At 43.5% G+C, this 17494-nt stretch overlaps 1 protein-coding gene and 2 long non-coding RNA genes across 26 annotated transcripts in view; 2 read left to right on the top strand and 1 right to left on the bottom strand.

The window, feature by feature from the left end:
• The window catches only part of Dst (dystonin), a 415027-nt gene that overhangs the window by 89156 nt on the left and 308377 nt on the right, over positions 1–17494 (bottom strand). For all 24 annotated transcript variants that reach the window (XM_031367095.1, XM_031367096.1, XM_031367099.1 and 21 more), the window contains 11 exons: positions 16365–16910; positions 15186–15362; positions 11829–11952; positions 8961–9169; positions 8041–8358; positions 7515–7681; positions 5387–5543; positions 4443–4569; positions 2223–2285; positions 1518–1759; positions 592–721 (listed from right to left, as the gene is read on the bottom strand). In XM_031367095.1, coding sequence (XP_031222955.1) covers positions 592–721; positions 1518–1759; positions 2223–2285; positions 4443–4569; positions 5387–5543; positions 7515–7681; positions 8041–8358; positions 8961–9169; positions 11829–11952; positions 15186–15362; positions 16365–16910 — 2260 coding nt within the window. The remainder of the gene's footprint in view (positions 1–591; positions 722–1517; positions 1760–2222; positions 2286–4442; positions 4570–5386; positions 5544–7514; positions 7682–8040; positions 8359–8960; positions 9170–11828; positions 11953–15185; positions 15363–16364; positions 16911–17494) is intronic.
• Positions 4706–8170, top strand: LOC116088279. The gene is made up of 3 exons (XR_004117850.1): positions 4706–4844; positions 5402–5704; positions 7929–8170. It is a non-coding gene; the product is annotated as an uncharacterized LOC116088279 (long non-coding RNA).
• LOC116088280 lies at positions 8235–12054 on the top strand. Its single transcript, XR_004117851.1, has 2 exons — positions 8235–8444; positions 11075–12054. It is a non-coding gene; the product is annotated as an uncharacterized LOC116088280 (long non-coding RNA).

Raw genomic sequence — 17494 nt, 5'->3', positions numbered from 1 at the left:
GAGGACCAATGGGATACATTTCACACTGTGGCGCCTAGTTAGACATACCTCAACTTACTGAAACCTCCAAACGACAGAGTAAAGAGGAAACTTAATTTCTAAGTCTTTTTATCTCACAAACTGAAGGAAATTCTGTGCCTATGAGCAGTTTATACAAAGACAGGATGGGAGGGGAGGGAAGACTGTCCCGTATTTCTTCAACACTGGCTTGAGAGAAAGAAGGGCTGAAGAGACAGGAACCCCAGAAGTAACCTTGCAGGGGAGACAGGAGCCTGCCCTTTTCAGATGAATGCAAGAAAATTTAACAAGGCACAAAAACTATGAGCATAGAGAGAATGAAAGAAATAAACACTGATAAAAACGTTAATTTGGTACATAGCATTTCATTATCAACCATGAACCTACTTCATAAAAGCAGCTGAATGGCAGCTCTCAGAATAAAACCCACGATTTCAAGTAGTGAAAAAAAAAATCTGAAATGTTTAAAGGAAATCCAAAAGCACATGAGACTATGGGGTGCTTTCTGAAGAACATCCCATTGACCATGAGAGCGACTGAGTCCCCTTGAGCCCTAGCACGGGATGGACTCACCCATCTCTGCCAGTGTCTGCTTCCAGGACGGGGCCTCGGGAGCCTCTGGGTTCTCCTTCAGAAGCTCCGCCAGCTTGTCTTTTAATTCTTGCACTTTGTTTACATTTTGCTTCAGTTCTGCTTCAAATGACTAACAAGGAAAAAAAAAACACTAATTAACTACACAAAATATGGCATCCAAAGAGAAAAAGCATTTCCTCCCCTCTGGGGTGACCTGGAAAGGAAAACTCCCAAGTCAAATAAATGCTGGAGGGGGTGAGAACCTGGATTACGCAGCTGATAATTCTTATTTTTCCCTGTTGGCCATCTTCAGTTGTGAGATACAGAAACCTCACAGAGGAACACTCTATGGAAGTAATGACAGACCTCTGTAATTTCCTGCTTCAAATAGCTCTGGGCAAGCTGTTCTCAGTGAGGCTAACTGATAAGCAAATCGGCCCTGGTGAAGGCCTCCAGAGTTTCAAGCTCCACTCGAGATCCCACATGGTAGAATTCAAATACAGGTTGGTAATTTGCCTACATTTTTGTCATCGCAGTGAGAAACTACTTTCCCAATCTTGACACCTACAGAAAGGCTGTCCATTAAAGAGGACGGTATTAGCCGTCCTGTTTTATAGTAGACAAGACAGACACTTGATATACTTAGCTTGTAGCTAATTCTTTTCCAAAAGTTGACTAGTTAATATCCCAGACTTAAGCTGATTTAAAGATGGCAAAGTTACCCATACCCTACAGTTTACTCCTTTTTATAATGTCAGAGGGCTGCAAAAGTGACTATTGCCCCAGTCTACAGAAAGACTGATTCTAACAAAACTGTCATTATTTAATGAAGGGTCTAGGGAGAAAACATATGGAGCCCAAGGTCCCCAGGGCTGCTCTCGATAAGTCCATTCTCTGTGCATCTTCCTTCCTTGTACCCAGCCTACCTTGTTCTGCTCCACCTGCATCTTCACAGACTCTGTGTCTGCCGGTGTCGGTGTCTGGCGCCACCTGCTGGCGGTCCTGTTCATCTTCTCTAACCACTGCATCATTGCACTGGACTCTTCCTGAGCCTTTTGCAATTTGGAGAGCTTAGTGTTCAGTTCAACTATTTTATCCTTGAGTAAGAGGCCCAGGTCTTCGTAACTGTGGCTTATGTCAGTCATGTCCTTTTTAATAGATGTTAAACCTACGAGCAGGAAGAAAAGTATACGAATGCACGCGCTGAGAGTTTGGGAGAGGAGCGATGGAATTCGATTTTATTGTACATAGCATTTTCTTCTATTTGGACACTGTTAAACCTGCCTCAGTGGACCACAGACTTTTTAGGATAGAAAGATGAGGTCATACTGCTAGTTAGTAACAAATAACTCAGGGACACTGTGTAACTGTAAAAAACATAAGAGGTAGCATGAGGAAATTGTAAGCTCAAACATAACAGATTTCTTGAGTACCAAACAGCAAATGAACAGGAAATAAAACCAAGCCCCAAAGGGAAACATCAAAGGTTCATTTATCTCAGATGGGTAGTTATATCAATATATTCACGGACACGGTGACCATTTTAACTCAAGTTTAAGATTTCAACAAAACGACTGCCCTCTAAAACATCAAATCCCACCAAGCATTCACCAGATAGAGTTACTATTCACCTTTATTTGCCAAGAAATCCTGAGTATTTGTGTCTGTTCCCTCACCATTTAGTATTACTCCACCTGCAACAAAACAAAACAAAAAAACCAATAAACAAACAAAACAAACCATGAAGTAACCGCTACGGCTCATTCGTGCAATAGTGACCTGGTGTCTTACTTTCTACTGTTCACAAATTAATTAAAAGCTAATCCCCAAAGGAAATGAAACAGCTAAGGTGTTTTATGCTAACGTCATCTTCATGATAAAGCTGAGGATAAAGATCTCCAGCACTTGTGTATCAAAGAAAGCAAAGCAACTGAGAAGAAAAATGTCTGCCTTGCCTAACGACTAAGTATTGCCTCTGGCAGTTTACACAGCATAACCACAGGCTTAATGAAGGCAGAACGAGTTAATAAAGAGATGAGGGAAACTTCTGAAGGTAAAAGCCAAAACAAAAGCCACAATGCTGACACAGAGAACACAGGGTGGGTAAGTGCGTGGGCCTGGAGTAGGACTCTCCTGAATTTAAATGCCAGCTTCCCTAACTAGTAGGAGTGTGCTGATGGGTGAAGCTGATGGGTACCATGGTAGCTAACCTGTGAGAACCACAGGGAACCACACAGTTAACCCACTACCTACCAAACAGAATCTCCTTAGTGAGACTTAATAGCTATTTGTCCTATATTATCATAACCATCTGGGATTGGTATGCTTCCATAACCACAATGTTAATAAAATCCAACTTTGTCATAACAGCATCCACTGGCTGCCTATCAAAGGAGAGAGATGCCCATGTAAGAGCAATCAATAGAAATATTTAAATACCTCAATTCCCCCTTCTCTCTCACATGCAAGTGTATGCACAAGGCATTTTACAAGAAGTGAAAGCACCCTAGAATCGCCACCAAGCAAGAGTATAGATTTTACTCCAAATATAAAGGAGATGAGAGGAACTAAGATAAATCAAAGACAACAGAATTCCTCTTCCTAAGGAAAAAAAAAAGATCAACTTGACATCTCAGGAAATCTGATTAGGGCAGACATGAGAGTGCACTGTAGCATATACAATAAGGGCATTCCTTGAAAAGGGATCAACAGAGTGGAAAAAATGGTTGTTTGAGAGAAGTGCAGCTGGAACATGGTGTCATTCACAATGGGGACAGCTGGAGGCCTGGTCGGACTAGATAAACCAGAGGACACACAATGGAGATAGGAGACTGGGCTTCTGTCTATTCTTCAACTTAAACAAAACAAAATGAAACAAAACGCCTCCGTAAAGTGTACCTTACCCAAACACTATATTCGTATTAAGTTAATTTGGGAACCAGCATTTCTAGGCTACTCTGGTCTTTGGCTGAGAGGAGTGGGATCAGCCAGGGCTGAGGCTGAGCCTGAGATGTGAGTGCAGGCTGCAGAATCAAACGCTTTGGAAACCACGTACAAACAAGCAGGCAGACAAAAGGAGAACGGCGAGTACATGCCTCAAAGACAAGGGCCCACACCCTTGCCTCTCCTTTACCAGGAAGCCAAATCCATTTCCTTCCTACATAGTATAATGAGAGGAGAAACAGCTCAAAGAGAGCTTCGTTATCTCCACTTAAATACAGTCAAAGCAAACACGGGAACCTTTTTCAGTATCACCCTTTTATCCTCATCTGGTTACATTTGATTTTTTTGTATTTAATAAAATCAAACATTTTGCCTGACAGATGGGGGGGGCGATGTGTGTATATGTATATACACGTTCCAATGCTTGTGGCTGCACATGTACAGGTGTGTGCTATGCATCTGTCTGCTCTTGCACGTGGAGGCCCATCCTGGATGCTTGCTATCTTCCAAAACCTGTTTTCACTTTACATTCTGAGATGTGGTCCCTCACCAAACCAGGAGGTCAAGGATTTGGGGAGTCTGGCTCATCAGCCTGCTTGGAGGATTTCCCGTCTCTGCCCCCCGCCCCCGCCCCCCCAAGGGCTGTGATTACAGGTAGGGCATCATGCTCACTCGTGTACAAAACACATGTGGGTACTGGAGATTCAGACCCCCATCCTTAGGCTGCAGAGTTACCTCCCCAATTCCATGGCAGATTTCAGTGTGCTTTTAAAAGTCACTCTTCTGACCTCTTTCACTTTGTATTCCTGAGGTGATTTTTTTTTTTTAAATTTAATTAGTTTCAAATACACAAAAGGACTGTGAGAGATCGAATTCTTACAGATTGGTCATGGAAACAAAGCACATACCTGATTTGGCTACGGCTATGGCCTTTGCTGGGCTGATCAATGCACTTAACAGGTTACATAGTGAGACCCCACTGTTGTTTGCTTTGTGAATTTCTGGTGCTTTCAAACTCCACTTTTCTTGTAATTTCTTTAAACACAAAAACACATCATCTTTCAGTCTTCCGAGTTTCTTCAAAATTGTACATTATAATTGAACTTCTTAAGCATATTTTAAAGCAACAATGACTGCGGGCCCAGGTGACTGTTAACACTGTTGGCAGAGGAGAACAGGGCAAAGCCCATTCTGTGTTCTGCCCCCAGCCACAGTGGGAGGCAGGCTGTGTCCTGGCGCCACGGGAATGTTCCAGAGTAACTGTCAACTGTAAGTCTGTAGGGCCATACCAGGTGCAGCTACATCATAAGGTATGTAACAGGACAATAAAAATAAAACACGGGTGTACAAAATTCCACCTCACGCTGAGTTTAACTACCAAAATTTCAATGAAGTGTTAAAGCTACATGATTTCACTCTGAGAAAATCTGACACAATCAGCCATAACTTTTATGACTTAAGTCAGACAACAAAATACTTATACACTATTTATGCAAGAGAGTCAAATACGTTGTCTTCCAGTACTGGTTAGGCCTTGCACATGAAGACAAAAGTCTCTTTCTTACTACTTGGAGAGAAGGTATAAAAAAACTGAAAATTAAATTGAGATTTGATAAAGAAGGAAACTTCAATATTAGGGAAGCTAATGATACACTACACATAGTTTTTTATAAATTGAGTTAACAAAAAGATTATGTAACTCCTTGAAAAGATCCGCTGATCCCATTACTAATTCCCACAGACCCTATAGGGCATTTATGAGACCAGCCTGCTTGATTCTAGACTAAAGGACCGTATGCTTCGTTACTAACACACGCAAGCAGAGAAGTTAGTATTAGGTCTGATGAGCCACCTTGGTTTCTTCCAGAGATTTTCCCAAATCCTCGGCGCCGAAAGAAGGCTTCACGACCGGAACCTGCTTGGTTGTCTCTTTTATCCACATTTTCAGTGACTGAGCAAGGGTTTGGAAAGCACTCAGCTGCTCCTGACAAGAACTGAGAGCGTCTTTCCTAATGAACAAAAATGAACCAGAAGTTAAGCTGCAAAACCAGATGATCCAAAAGGCCAGTTACTAACCAGCGGTCAACACTCCCAGATCGGGCTCAACACTAGCAGCAAGATTCAATGCACAGAGCAACTCTTGAGTACCAGGCTGATGTGTTCTTCCTTGGTGAGTGAAATCAGCTAAGTACCTACCTGTTGATTCCTTAAGCAAAAGCTCATAGAGAAAGAGAGGGAAGAGTCAAGAAATATGTAACTCACACATAATAGTACTCTCTAATACTACATACACTCTAGCGACTTTGCCAGGTCCATTTTATATAATGCTTAGTGCCAGCAGGCAAAGAGTCAGGAAATACATGTCTGCTGACTGAGGAGAACATAGGTCGTGTTAAAGGATGTTGTAACTCAGCACTTTGGAGGGATGACACTTCCACCTCTCCAAAGAGATGTAGCCCAGCGACTGGAGTTTTAACAGGTGCTTACCCACCCCGACACATAAGAAGCTCCACTGTAAACCCTATGGGCCTTTCTATATGCCAAGCACAGGACCTATGAAGTCTGTTACACCTGATGTGTAAATGGCTTCTGTGCACACGTGACATATGTGCTGGAGGTAAGGATGTACTTCAGAGCTGGACAAACTACTGATGGCCACATGGTGTTAATGTTCTAATAGTCTACACATTACCTGGATTTAAAATTGGAATAGACAACCTAGATTATGGAAGACAGCCAAGAACATGTTTTGTGAGACAGGTTCAGAAAGAGAACCCAGAAGTTTTAGGTAGAGAATTCTAAGGAAGTAAAACTAGATGAAAGATAAATAACCATAGATGGGCACTGGTGGCGCATGCCTTTAATCCCAGCAATTGGGAGGCAGAGGCAGGTGGATTTCTGAGTTAGAGGTCAGCCTGGTCTACAGAGTGAATTCCAGGACAGCCAGAACTACAGAGAGAAACCCTGTCTCAAAAAAACAAAACAAACAAACAAATAAACAAAAAAGATTAATAACCATGCTAAAACATCTTTCTTTGGGGGGGAGGTCTTTCATTCATAAAAATCAGATGTGTGTTCTAAACATGAGACAGAAAAACGTGAAGGCACAGAATAGAATCACATTGAGTCAAAGGCCAAACTGGGCCACTGCCTTATTCTTTGTGGATTGGTAGCTCATTCACTAATTGAAGAAGTAAGCGGTGATAATTTTTAATTTATTTTAAATTAAATTTAAAATTGGAATAGACAACCTAGATTATGGAAGACAGCCAAGAAGGTCGCTGTCTTCAGACACACCAAAGAGGGCATCGGATCCCATTATAGATGGTTGTGAGCCACCACATGGTTGCTGGGAATTGAACTCAGGACCTCTGGAAGAGCAGTTGGTGCTCTTAAGCATTGAGCCATCTCTGTAGCCCAGCTGTCATATTTTTAAATAAATTTTTTGTTTATGTTTTTCTTAATTGTATGAGTATTCTGCCTGCATGCACACTTGCATAACAGAAGAGGGTATCAAACCCCTTTATAGATGGTTGTGAGCCACCATTTGAATGCTGGGAACTGAACTCAGTACCTCTGGAAGAGCAGCCAGTGCTTTTAACCACTGAGCCAGCTCCCTAGCCCTGTAGCATCCTACCAGTACCGCCATGCTCACACTATGTTCCCACTTTTATGTCAGCAGCATTTTCAGTTTCCCACCTCAGTATTTTAGCCCATAGTAAACTAACATTTCTGTCATTGTGTTTTGTTTTGAAAGACAGGGACAGGATCTCACTGCAGTCCAGAGTAGGGCCTCAAACTCTCTGTAATCCCCCTTCCGCCTCCTGAGTATATTTAATGCACAGATCCACCAACAGTCTTAGAGACTCCACAGTCTGGAAATCACCTCAGTCATAGAGTTACATAAATATAGGCAACTCAGCTGCTGAGGACCACCGAGTGGAATAAAATACATTTTTTTTTTTAAGAGCCGGTCTTACTTTTCTTGGATAGTATCCTCCATTTCTTTGAATTTCTTTGACAAATTATTAGTTTTCTCAAACACCAGGGCCTTGTCCCCTGGTAAGCCATGGCTGGATATCTCTTTCAGGAGGCTATGCAAAGCTTCGAGATCTTTCCGGTGTTCTAAGAATTTAGTAGTTGACTCCTGCAAAGCATTTACATCAGTCAGTATAAGCATTGCTAGATCTTAGAATCACAATCCCTCCAGACATGCACATGGGAACAGAGCAGCTCGGGCATCTACTGCAGAGCACTCCACAGACTGTGAATGGACAAGCGGGATGCAGTGGCTTTACACTCTGCGTTTTTTGTATCTCTGTGGATTTAGCATGTTCAAGGATAGTTGTAACAGCTATGATGTGTGTGGCAAATGGTTTGTTTCTATTCCACAGGGAAATGCTTCGAGGAGAAACAAACACTGGTAGCTAAGATTGTCGATGAAACGCATGAGCTTGTCTTAACCAGTCCAGGTGCTTGGCATTGGAACCCCTGAGGAATACTCACCTGCATATGCTGAGACAGCTCTGGGACATCCTTTCCTGGCATGTCCACCTCAGTGAGTGCCTGGCTCTGTGTCTCTAGAAACGTCTGGAGCTTCTCTGAGAGCTTCTCAAACTGCTCTACTTTGGCCTTTAGCTCCACCATCTTGGCAAGCTTTTCCTTGTGTTTCTGACTCGCTTCAGAAAAGCGAGCAGACAGGTCCTTCATTTTCGCTTGCAGCGAGGAGGCAGTGGACGGGTCTGTTGTTTCTATAAACGCCTTCACCTTTTCGTTCATGGCATTAATGCTGCTTTGACGACCCGTAATATCCTGCTCCAGCATCTGAAATACAGCGATTGTTGTATACATTGCCTAACGACGTCTACAAATAAAGCTGCAGAGTCTTGAAAAAGATTCCCCACAGCAATGTAAGCTGGGAGAACCTGTGACTAAAACAGTTAACAGTTGGAAATGAGTGACATGTTTGGTTTTTCTCTCGAGGAAGTCAATCCCAAAGCTCTTCAAGGGAGTGTGGAGAGCAGCTGGCTGGCTGGCTGGTTGAAAAGGGCTGGGGCTTATTGCCACCCGGCAACCTTGGGATCTAAGGCAGCCCGGGGATTAGCCATGTTCCTAATTTTTAAAAGGCTTGGCAATAGCAAGACTGACCTGATGAACCCCGTGAGCAGCTGGCCGAAGCAACGATAAACAAGATTAGATACAATGTAGCTTTAAACTCTCCTTAATGAATAATGACACGTCTATAGATCCCTTTCCAGTCACCATCAAAAAAAAAAAAATTTACATAATCATTTGTTCAAGCACTGATGGCTCCTCTGTTGCATTCAGAAGCATCCCTCTTTATCTCTAAGACTACCTATTCCTGAAGATAAATAACTTGTTTTCAAGTGCAAGTGGAATGGTTCCCTTTAGCAAAGGTCACTCACGGTGTTTTTACTGATGAGATCCTGGAGCGCTGTGGAGTTTAAGGGCACTTGGCCTGGTTTGACCAGTGAGCTCTCCACACTTCCCATCCAGTCCAGCATCTCATCCAAACCGTCCTGCACACTCAGGGAGCGGGTCAGTGTGATCTGAAGCTTTTCATTCCGTTCATTCACAGACTTGGACAGGTCATCGTACCTCCCGACAATGTCATCTACTCCAGACAGAGAGAGGAACAGGAAGCACAGAGTTCTACTTGTCCAGCTCTTTTTCAAATGTACTTTACAATGAACAAATTAACTCTCCACAGAAAAAAAGCGTAGATGAGACATTTCCAATGAATAATCAGGTCAGGTGTAACTTTTAGAAAGACAGAAATTGGGTGGAAAAATAAAATATTTAAAAAACTTCACATGCCTGTCATCTGCACCGGTAAAGATTTTTTTAGATGCATACACATTTGGAGTACCGAGAGAGATGAAGGAAAGGTCTAAATGGTGGGTCGCTGCAGTCACTACTGTGTCTCAGTCTGATCTGTCAACACTAATTGATAACTGCCAGGGGTGGGGAGTGACGGTCCCAGACATACTCTCTAGAGACAATTCTGTCACATAGACACTCATGGCCAGCTTCTGTCATAATCAGAGAGAGAGACTTCAAATGCACAGAAGTAAGAAGATGCAAGTGTATTAGGAAAATAGGACGGGACAGAGCAAATCCACTTAAAGCTATGATCATGCTTCTAAAATACAAACAACAGGATTCACTTACAAGTTTACTAGTAGACAAAAGGGGAAAATGAGTTTAACAGAACAATCTATTTCCTGTGATATAACTTTACTTTCAATTCTAAAGATTTAAGATAAAAAAAGAAAAACCCATGACAGGTTTAAAGAATACTGCTATTATATTTCTGCCTCTTTGGAAAACAACTTGTTTTCTTTCTTTTTGTTTTTGTTTTTTTTTTTGTTTTTTCAAGACAGGGTTTGTCTGTGTAGCCCTGGCTGTCCTGGAGTTCACGCCAGGACCAGGCTGGCCTTGAACTCAGAAATCCGCCTGCCTCTGTCTCCCAAGTGCTGGCATTAGAGGCATGCGCCACCACCTCCCAGCTAACAACTTGTTTTCTATTGTGACTTTTAGAAAGCCTTTTATTATACAAAGACTCAGAAAAGCATAGGAGTTATTTCTGAATGTTTTAGCGGAACACAATGTGGAGAACAACCCTAGTAGTTACAGCCTGGACAACTCCTTACATGAGTCCCCTTAGAGGCTTGCGCTTGGTCTTATGGCACATGACTCGATAGCAAAACAATTTAAGTTGTTGCTTAACAGTTCCTCACTGAACTGGGAAGTTTATGTGACTGAGACAGTCACAGCCCTTTGGCTGAATATAACGAAGCCCATGAGACAGCTGCATGGAGAGAGGAACTGCTTTTCATATGCATCATGAAGTTACAAGCAGAGGAAGCAAGTGTCAGATTCAGGTGTGACCCCTAACTCAAGTGGCTGCCTTACGTCACAGTTTATGATCGGCAGTTGAGCTGTTTCTCAGGGGGCAGTGCATATGATGAGAGTTATTGGTGACCTGTTTTGCCATGACATAAGGTTTACCATGCCAAAACAATAAACCCTTTTCACATCAGCTTCTCACTCCATACCCATGTATTTAGGTCTAAGGTCTAACATGGTGGTATCTGAAGATAAGGGGTTTGGAATCACGGGGTGTGCGAGCGTGTGGTATGTGTGTGTAAATTATATGTATATGTGTGTGTGGTTTTTTTTTAACATATATGTGTGTGAATGTATGTTTTGATCAGTTCCTTGTATAAAATTTTAATCATTTGAAATTTTCTGAGCAATAAAAGGTATTAGAAAAATTTCTGTTGTAGTATTTGTCTCTTGGCCCCAGTTCCTAACGCAGAGTTCTTAAGTGTTTCAGCAATTCCTTCATCAGTTCAAGGCTAACCTGGGGTACATGCAAATTCTTGTTGTTTTTATTTATATTTTAAATCAACAAACATTTCAAAATGCATTTTTAGAAGTTATTGTTTTTCTTAGAAATAAATACAAGATTTTATAGAAATGCCTCTTTATCCTAAACCATTTCATATATTCCTAGACAATGCTGCCAGAAAGAAGTTTTAAGTCACTGCTGTAACCCATGAAATAATGAACATTTAACGGCAGAAAAGGCCAGTTGTGAAGTCTAGCATTCAGAGGCTAACATGGAAGGATTGCCATGAGTTCAAGACCAGCAGGGAGTCCACCGTTATTCTCAGGCTAACTGGGCTAATGAGCAAGACCTTGTCTTAAAAATGATGAAAAAACAAAAAGAAAAAATGAAAGGAAAACATCAAAAGGCCAGAAACACAACAGGACAGTCTTTCTCCTCCACACCTCCAGGCTCGGGTTCCCACTCTGAGGACAGTTTCCCATGGGAGCTTTTAAGACGATGTATCGAAACAGAAGAATAAAACCTTAAGGGCCAGCACTCACACATTCTTCATATGCCTTAAAATTTGTAGTTTTATGTTTTATGATTATAAATTGTGTGATAAAATGCACGTGTAATTTATGAATACATGTGCCATGAAATTACTTATTGATCATAGTCACGATCAAGAATGCTTGCGTGTCTCTAAGAATGGAGAAGAGTTATGGAGTGGTTCTCTATTCACAGAAGATTTCCACTAAGACTTTAACTCGGCTGTATTCGGGGGAACCATAGGAACCGTCATCTGGAAGATGTTTTGAATTTCATCCACACAGGCAGAGATCATGAACCAAACAGCTTCCATCTGGGAACACTTTCTCCTTATCTATAAGACACCCCTATTTACCCATGAGACTGGAAACAAGAGCTAAGACCTCACCAAGGGTCTTCTGGATGTCATTCTTGGCGGGCAGCAGCGAGCCCCCGGCATCTAAGAGCACTTCTGCCGTTTTCTTCAGCTTCTCCACAGCAACCTGCTGGCTGGATATCTGTCCTTGCAGAGCCTGTGGGGCGGAGTGGATTCCGTCAGGTTCAGGACTAACAAGTTCCCAATAAGGAAAAATGGTAATCTAAATCGGATCGAATAAACGATACAATACACAGACTTTCACTGTCAAGCTTATTCTGGACTTCAGAGGGCAAAGCAAGGAGAACATGTTAACAACCAATCCAGATGGTGAGCCACGGCACACAGTGAGGCGTTCTTAGCCATCTTTCACTTTCAACTTCTAACCTCATTACTCCATGTTTTTCCCTAATTTCTACTTTGATGTTTTGTACAATACCCCTACTCCCAAATCCCAAATCCCAACAGCAGCAACAATACTGAGACACAGAGAAAATAATAAAGCACTAAGGAGGTATGTTTGGCCTAACTTAAAAAAATAAAAGAAAATAAATGTTAGTCAATCTTAATAACTATTTTAAACCACTGGCATTTCTCAGCAAAATCATGGCCCTAGATATCACAGTCCCTCCTCTGACCTCTTCACACATTCTGGCCTTAATATGTAACTAAGGGGAAGTAAACAATTAAGACAGGTCTGCTCTCAGACACGAGGAAGAGGAAAAGGAAACAAAAGCCCAGAGGAAGGCCCCCAGTGGGAATACGCTGGGGATGCTGGCCCAGCTCAGAACACTTTCCTGATGTCTCCTAATGGGTCCTGACAAGGCTATAGCTCCAGAAGGAAGGCTGTACCCACCCTCTCTGTTCCTCCATATTCTCCCCTTCCACTGTCCTCGGCTCTTGACCCTTCTACAGCTCTGCAGAGAACCAAGACAGCCCTTTCTGACTCCGCAGGGCAGTGCAGATAGATGTGCTGGAAACATCTGTGCCTTTCCTTTAGCCCATAAGGCCACTGAAACAATGGGCTCCCAAGAATTGCAATCTCCCCAGAAATCTCATGCTGGGAGAAAGGAAAGGCTAGGTTCTAGTGCCAGCCAAAGGGTAAACTTGTCTCCTAGAAGATATTTCATACAGTTCCCACAACTTGTCAGAGCACCTAGTCTGAGTCTAAAGCTAAGTCAGAGATGGGCCAGTGATGAGTGGGACTACACCCTGACCAGGAATGCATCTCTCTTGCTTCCCACTTAAACCTCAGGTCAAGACCCCAAAGACGGGGACTTTCTTTCCCTCCCCAGTGTGGCCACACTGAGCATGTCTCTTCTTTCTTCTTCATCCCTTGGTTCTATAATTGTCTTGAGAGTGGTGGCCAAGCCTCGCTTGTTAGCACCACCAGGGCACAGTCTCTGACCATGGTAACTCAAGTACCCCCACCTGCTAAAAGGTACCATCTCTAGACCAATGAAACTTTTAAACTTTAGTTTTCAGTCTATCATGCTGAGTAAGAATATAGTATTTTAAAAATTATCTATCCCTGCTTTAACATTTTTAAAATATGCTTTGGATCTAGGGGGACCCTTAGATCTCACTGAGAAGGGGGAATAGAATAGACATGGGGGGTGGATGGAGGGAGGGGATGGGGTCAGGGAGGTGGTAGGGATGGGAACAGGAGGGATCAGGTGTGGGAAGAACAGAAGAGAGGGAGAGAAAACTGGAATCAGGGATGGGCGTGGGAGTGTGTGTCTGGGATGAGCTAGAAATCTAGGACAAAGGAAACTCCCAGGAGTCTATGAGCTAAGACTCCTAGCAATGGGGGATACGGAACCTGAAACAGCCATTTCCTGTGCACAGGTAAGACTTCCAGTGGAGGGATTAGACACCAACCCAGCCACAAAAACTTGGACCCACAATTTGTCCTGGCTACAAGATGTATAGGGGTAAAGATGGAGTAGAAAGTGAGGAAGTGGCCAACCAATGATTGGCCCAGCTTGAGACCCATGCCATGAGAAAGAGCCTATCACTATTCATGATATTCTTCTACACTTGCTGATTAGAGCCAAGCATAACTGTCATCTAAAAGCCCCACCCAGCAACTGATGAAAACAGATGCAGAGACCCACAGATAAACACTGAGCGGAGCTTGGGAAATCCTGTGGAAGAGGGGGAGGAGAGATTCGACGAGCCAGAGAGGTCAAGGACACCACAAGAAAACCTACAGAATCAACTAACCTGGCCCTAAAGGGGCCCACAGAGACTGAACCACCAACCAGGGAGCAGGCATGGGATGGACCTAGGCCCTCTGCACAGATGTAACAGTTGTGCAGCTGGGTCTTCATGTGGGACTCCTAAATCAGGAGCAGGGACTGTCTCTGACTCTGTGGCCTGCATTTGAATCCTTTTTCCCTAGCTGGGCTGCCGTGTCCAGCCTCAAATAGTCTTACTGCAACCTGATATGCCAGGACTGGTTGATATCCATGGAAGGCCTTCCCTTTTCTAAGGAGAAAGGGACATGGGGTAGGGATATGGGGAGGGGAGGAGACGGGGAGGGCCTGGGAGGAGAGAGGAAGGGGAAGCCGCGATTGGGATATATACTAACTAAATTAATTAATAAAAAAAAGTAGGTAGGAAGTCATTCTGTGGTAAGGTGGTAACAAGTTTGCATCTCTGCACATCATGAAGAAACACAACAGGAACCCTAATAGTGACTCAGAGACACTCTGAACATGGCGGCAACATTCTTCCACATGTCCTTTCTTGAACAGATACACATAGTGCACTTTGGGCTGAGTGACCCTCTAGATCAGCGCCCTCACCCTTCTTTTAATACAGTTCCTCATGCTGTGATGACCCCTCCCCTGACCCCCGAACCACAATTTATTTTCACTGCTAATTTGTAACTTGCTACTATTGTGAATCATAATGTAAATATCTGATATGCAGATAGTCTTAGGCGACACCTATGAGAGGAGTTGTTCAGACCCTCAAAGGGGTTTTTGCCTTCCACAGGCTGAGAGAACTGCTGTCCTAGGCACTAGGAATACGGCACTCAACAAGACGGACACAAACACTGGCTGTCAGGGAGCCTCATTCTCATGGAAAAGTGGGGAAAGTTAACAAGTATAACAGTAAGCACGTGGGCTGGGCTTTGTTGGAGGTAAGAGTCGGGTGCAGTGGATTGTAGCCAATAATGAATGGCAATGCCAATCTGGTTAAGTAACAGTGGGACAAACACTGTGGAGCATTTAGTCACCTTGGAACCCTCTGGCGGGACAGAATACTCCCCACAGGTTTCCTGGGCTCAGAGCAAAACTATCACTTGAGTGTGGAGAACAGAATTCTTTTGATAGGATGGCTGAAGGGTTGTTTCTCTTCCCCTCCCCTCTCCTCCTTTACCTTGGTCTCTTCTAACTGCCTTTGCAGATTTTTGGGGTCCAAAGCAACGGGCTCTAGTAAGTGTTTGCTGGCTTTGGCCTCGCAGGCCTGGAGCCCGGAGAGAAGTCCACAGGAAGCATCTTCATAGAGTTGGTATTTATCCACCAGATCTTTGAGGTCATTTCCAAGAACACTGCACTAAAAATCAAAGGAGAGAGGCTGAGGCCCACTGTCTTCTCATGTATGACAAGATTTCAAGATGGATGAGCTGTGTAACCCGGGAGGGGGGGGACAGACTTCAATCAACATTGAGGTTCTTCCCCTTCACGTGGAGAAGTCAAAAGGGAACCTTGAAAATGAGGAGATAGTTCTAGACTTACAATAATTAAATAACACTATTGCTGGCTGGCCTTAAACAAGAGTCAATCACCAGACTAGGCAAACTTTCGGACAATCCACACAGAATGTGGTGAAAATCCTTTAAGGTGCTTCATAAGTCATTTCTACATGTTGTACAGGACTGACACAATTAGGTCAAATAATTTACACTAACATGAAGCAAAACCTAAGCCTCAGAGGGGCTTGTCCAATCATTTATGCAATGGGTTACATCTGAACAGTCTCTGTTACAATCTGGGAAATATGTTTTTGGGTCTTCGTCCTCCCCACTTTAGAGACAGGATTCTGTGATGTAACCTAGGCTGACCCAAATTTACAATCCTTCTCCCTCAGCATTTAGAGTACACACCTCTACACGTAGCTTACAGTTTTTGTTTTTTAGCAAGACTCAATTTTCCAAGGCAGTAAAGGAAGCAGCACAGAATATTAAGACATTAATAATGAAAATATATTGATCAAATACATCTGTAGAACAGTCTTGTAATATTTGAAGGGAATTATCCTGCGTGAATGGCAATGACCAGAATTGAGCGCCCCCTTTTCTGCTTAGTTCATAAGCGACATCTGGTGGTCAAATCTGGCACTACAAAATTTGAGAAACTAAATAACTTCAGGTTACTAACCTTTAAGAGACATTTTCCAGATGTAAAGGACATGAATAAAACTATCACTTTCCTGTGTCAATATTTATGTTTTCTATTTTTTCTTACTTCTAAATCCAAAGCAAAAGTGAAGAGAACATGTAGAAGAGTTTATCGCAGACTGGCCTCCATTTAAAAAACAAAAGTAAAATAAACTTACCTTAGAGTAGAGAGACCTGAAGCGATCTGTAGCTTGATCTAGTTTGGTCTGAACTTCTCTGTGGGTTGCAGACGTCTCGATGCTGTCCTTGCCGATCCTGTCACCATCTTTCTTGCTGCAAGATTTCGCAGCTTCTATCACCCTGTTTCCGGAAATGGTGATATACCTCAAGTCGCCTTTGTGAGAAATGACATCTTCTGAGAAGCTCTTCTGCCTCGTCAGCTTGTCCATTAGCCCACTGAGGTCGTCCGCACCTGCCTCCAGGTTCTCAAGCTCTTGCTCTGACTGCTCTAGCCAATGCTCAAACTCACTGTAGTCGGTGTCAAACTTCTCCAGCTCCTCCTGCAGGGAGTGGGTCAGTTTCACCTTCTTCTCACACTCGGCCAGCACAGTCTCGTAATGCGCCTTCAGCTCCTGCACGTTCCTCTGCAGCTTCTCCTTCTCTTCGGGAGACAGATAGTGGGCCTGTTTCTCAAGCAGCTCCTGGGCTGACTGCGTGGCTAGGATGACTGCCTGGTGCTGAGCCATGATCCTTTCGTGCTGGGCCTGTGTGGAAACAAGTCAATCGCAACTTTAGAGCTGCTGGGGGCACCAGGGGGCGGGGAGTTAGGAGAAGGGTGACCAGGTTTCTAGGACCCAACCTACTTCTCAATGCCCTTTTCAAACCCGCCTGTTGGTTGGTTTAAAGACAGTTGAACAAGAGTGAAACAAGAACTGTATTAGAGAAGTCCAGCAGGGTGAATGGAGCAGATGTAAGGGAGAGTGGTGGAGATATCTGGCCCCATTAGGTCTCAGGTTCATAGTGGACAGGGAGGTGGGTGACTTCAACTGTGTCGAAGATCTGCTTTAAGGGTTGTCTTTAGCTCACATACAAAGAATTCCTCCAGAACCTGGCAGAGGTTCGAATCCACTGAGGCAAGAAAGCAGAGAGGGCTCTCCGGAAGTGGAGAAGCTGACAGGTCAGAGGCAAGTGGAGCCAGTCACTGATGGCCTCCCTTTCTGGATTCTGCAGAAGCATCTCAAGGGCAGTCACCAAGCACCAAGAACCAGGTACAGAGACGAGAACCATCAACTCTGGGACACAAAACGGTCTTTGCTCCCGCAGGTGCATTAAGGACAGCCTCTACTGC

Source organism: Mastomys coucha, unplaced genomic scaffold (genome assembly GCF_008632895.1).
Source record: "Mastomys coucha isolate ucsf_1 unplaced genomic scaffold, UCSF_Mcou_1 pScaffold14, whole genome shotgun sequence".
In the NCBI taxonomy this organism is placed as follows: Eukaryota; Metazoa; Chordata; class Mammalia; order Rodentia; family Muridae; genus Mastomys; species Mastomys coucha.
The sequence above is the reverse complement of the archived record's forward strand: the minus strand, read 5'-3'. Positions and strand labels throughout refer to the sequence as shown.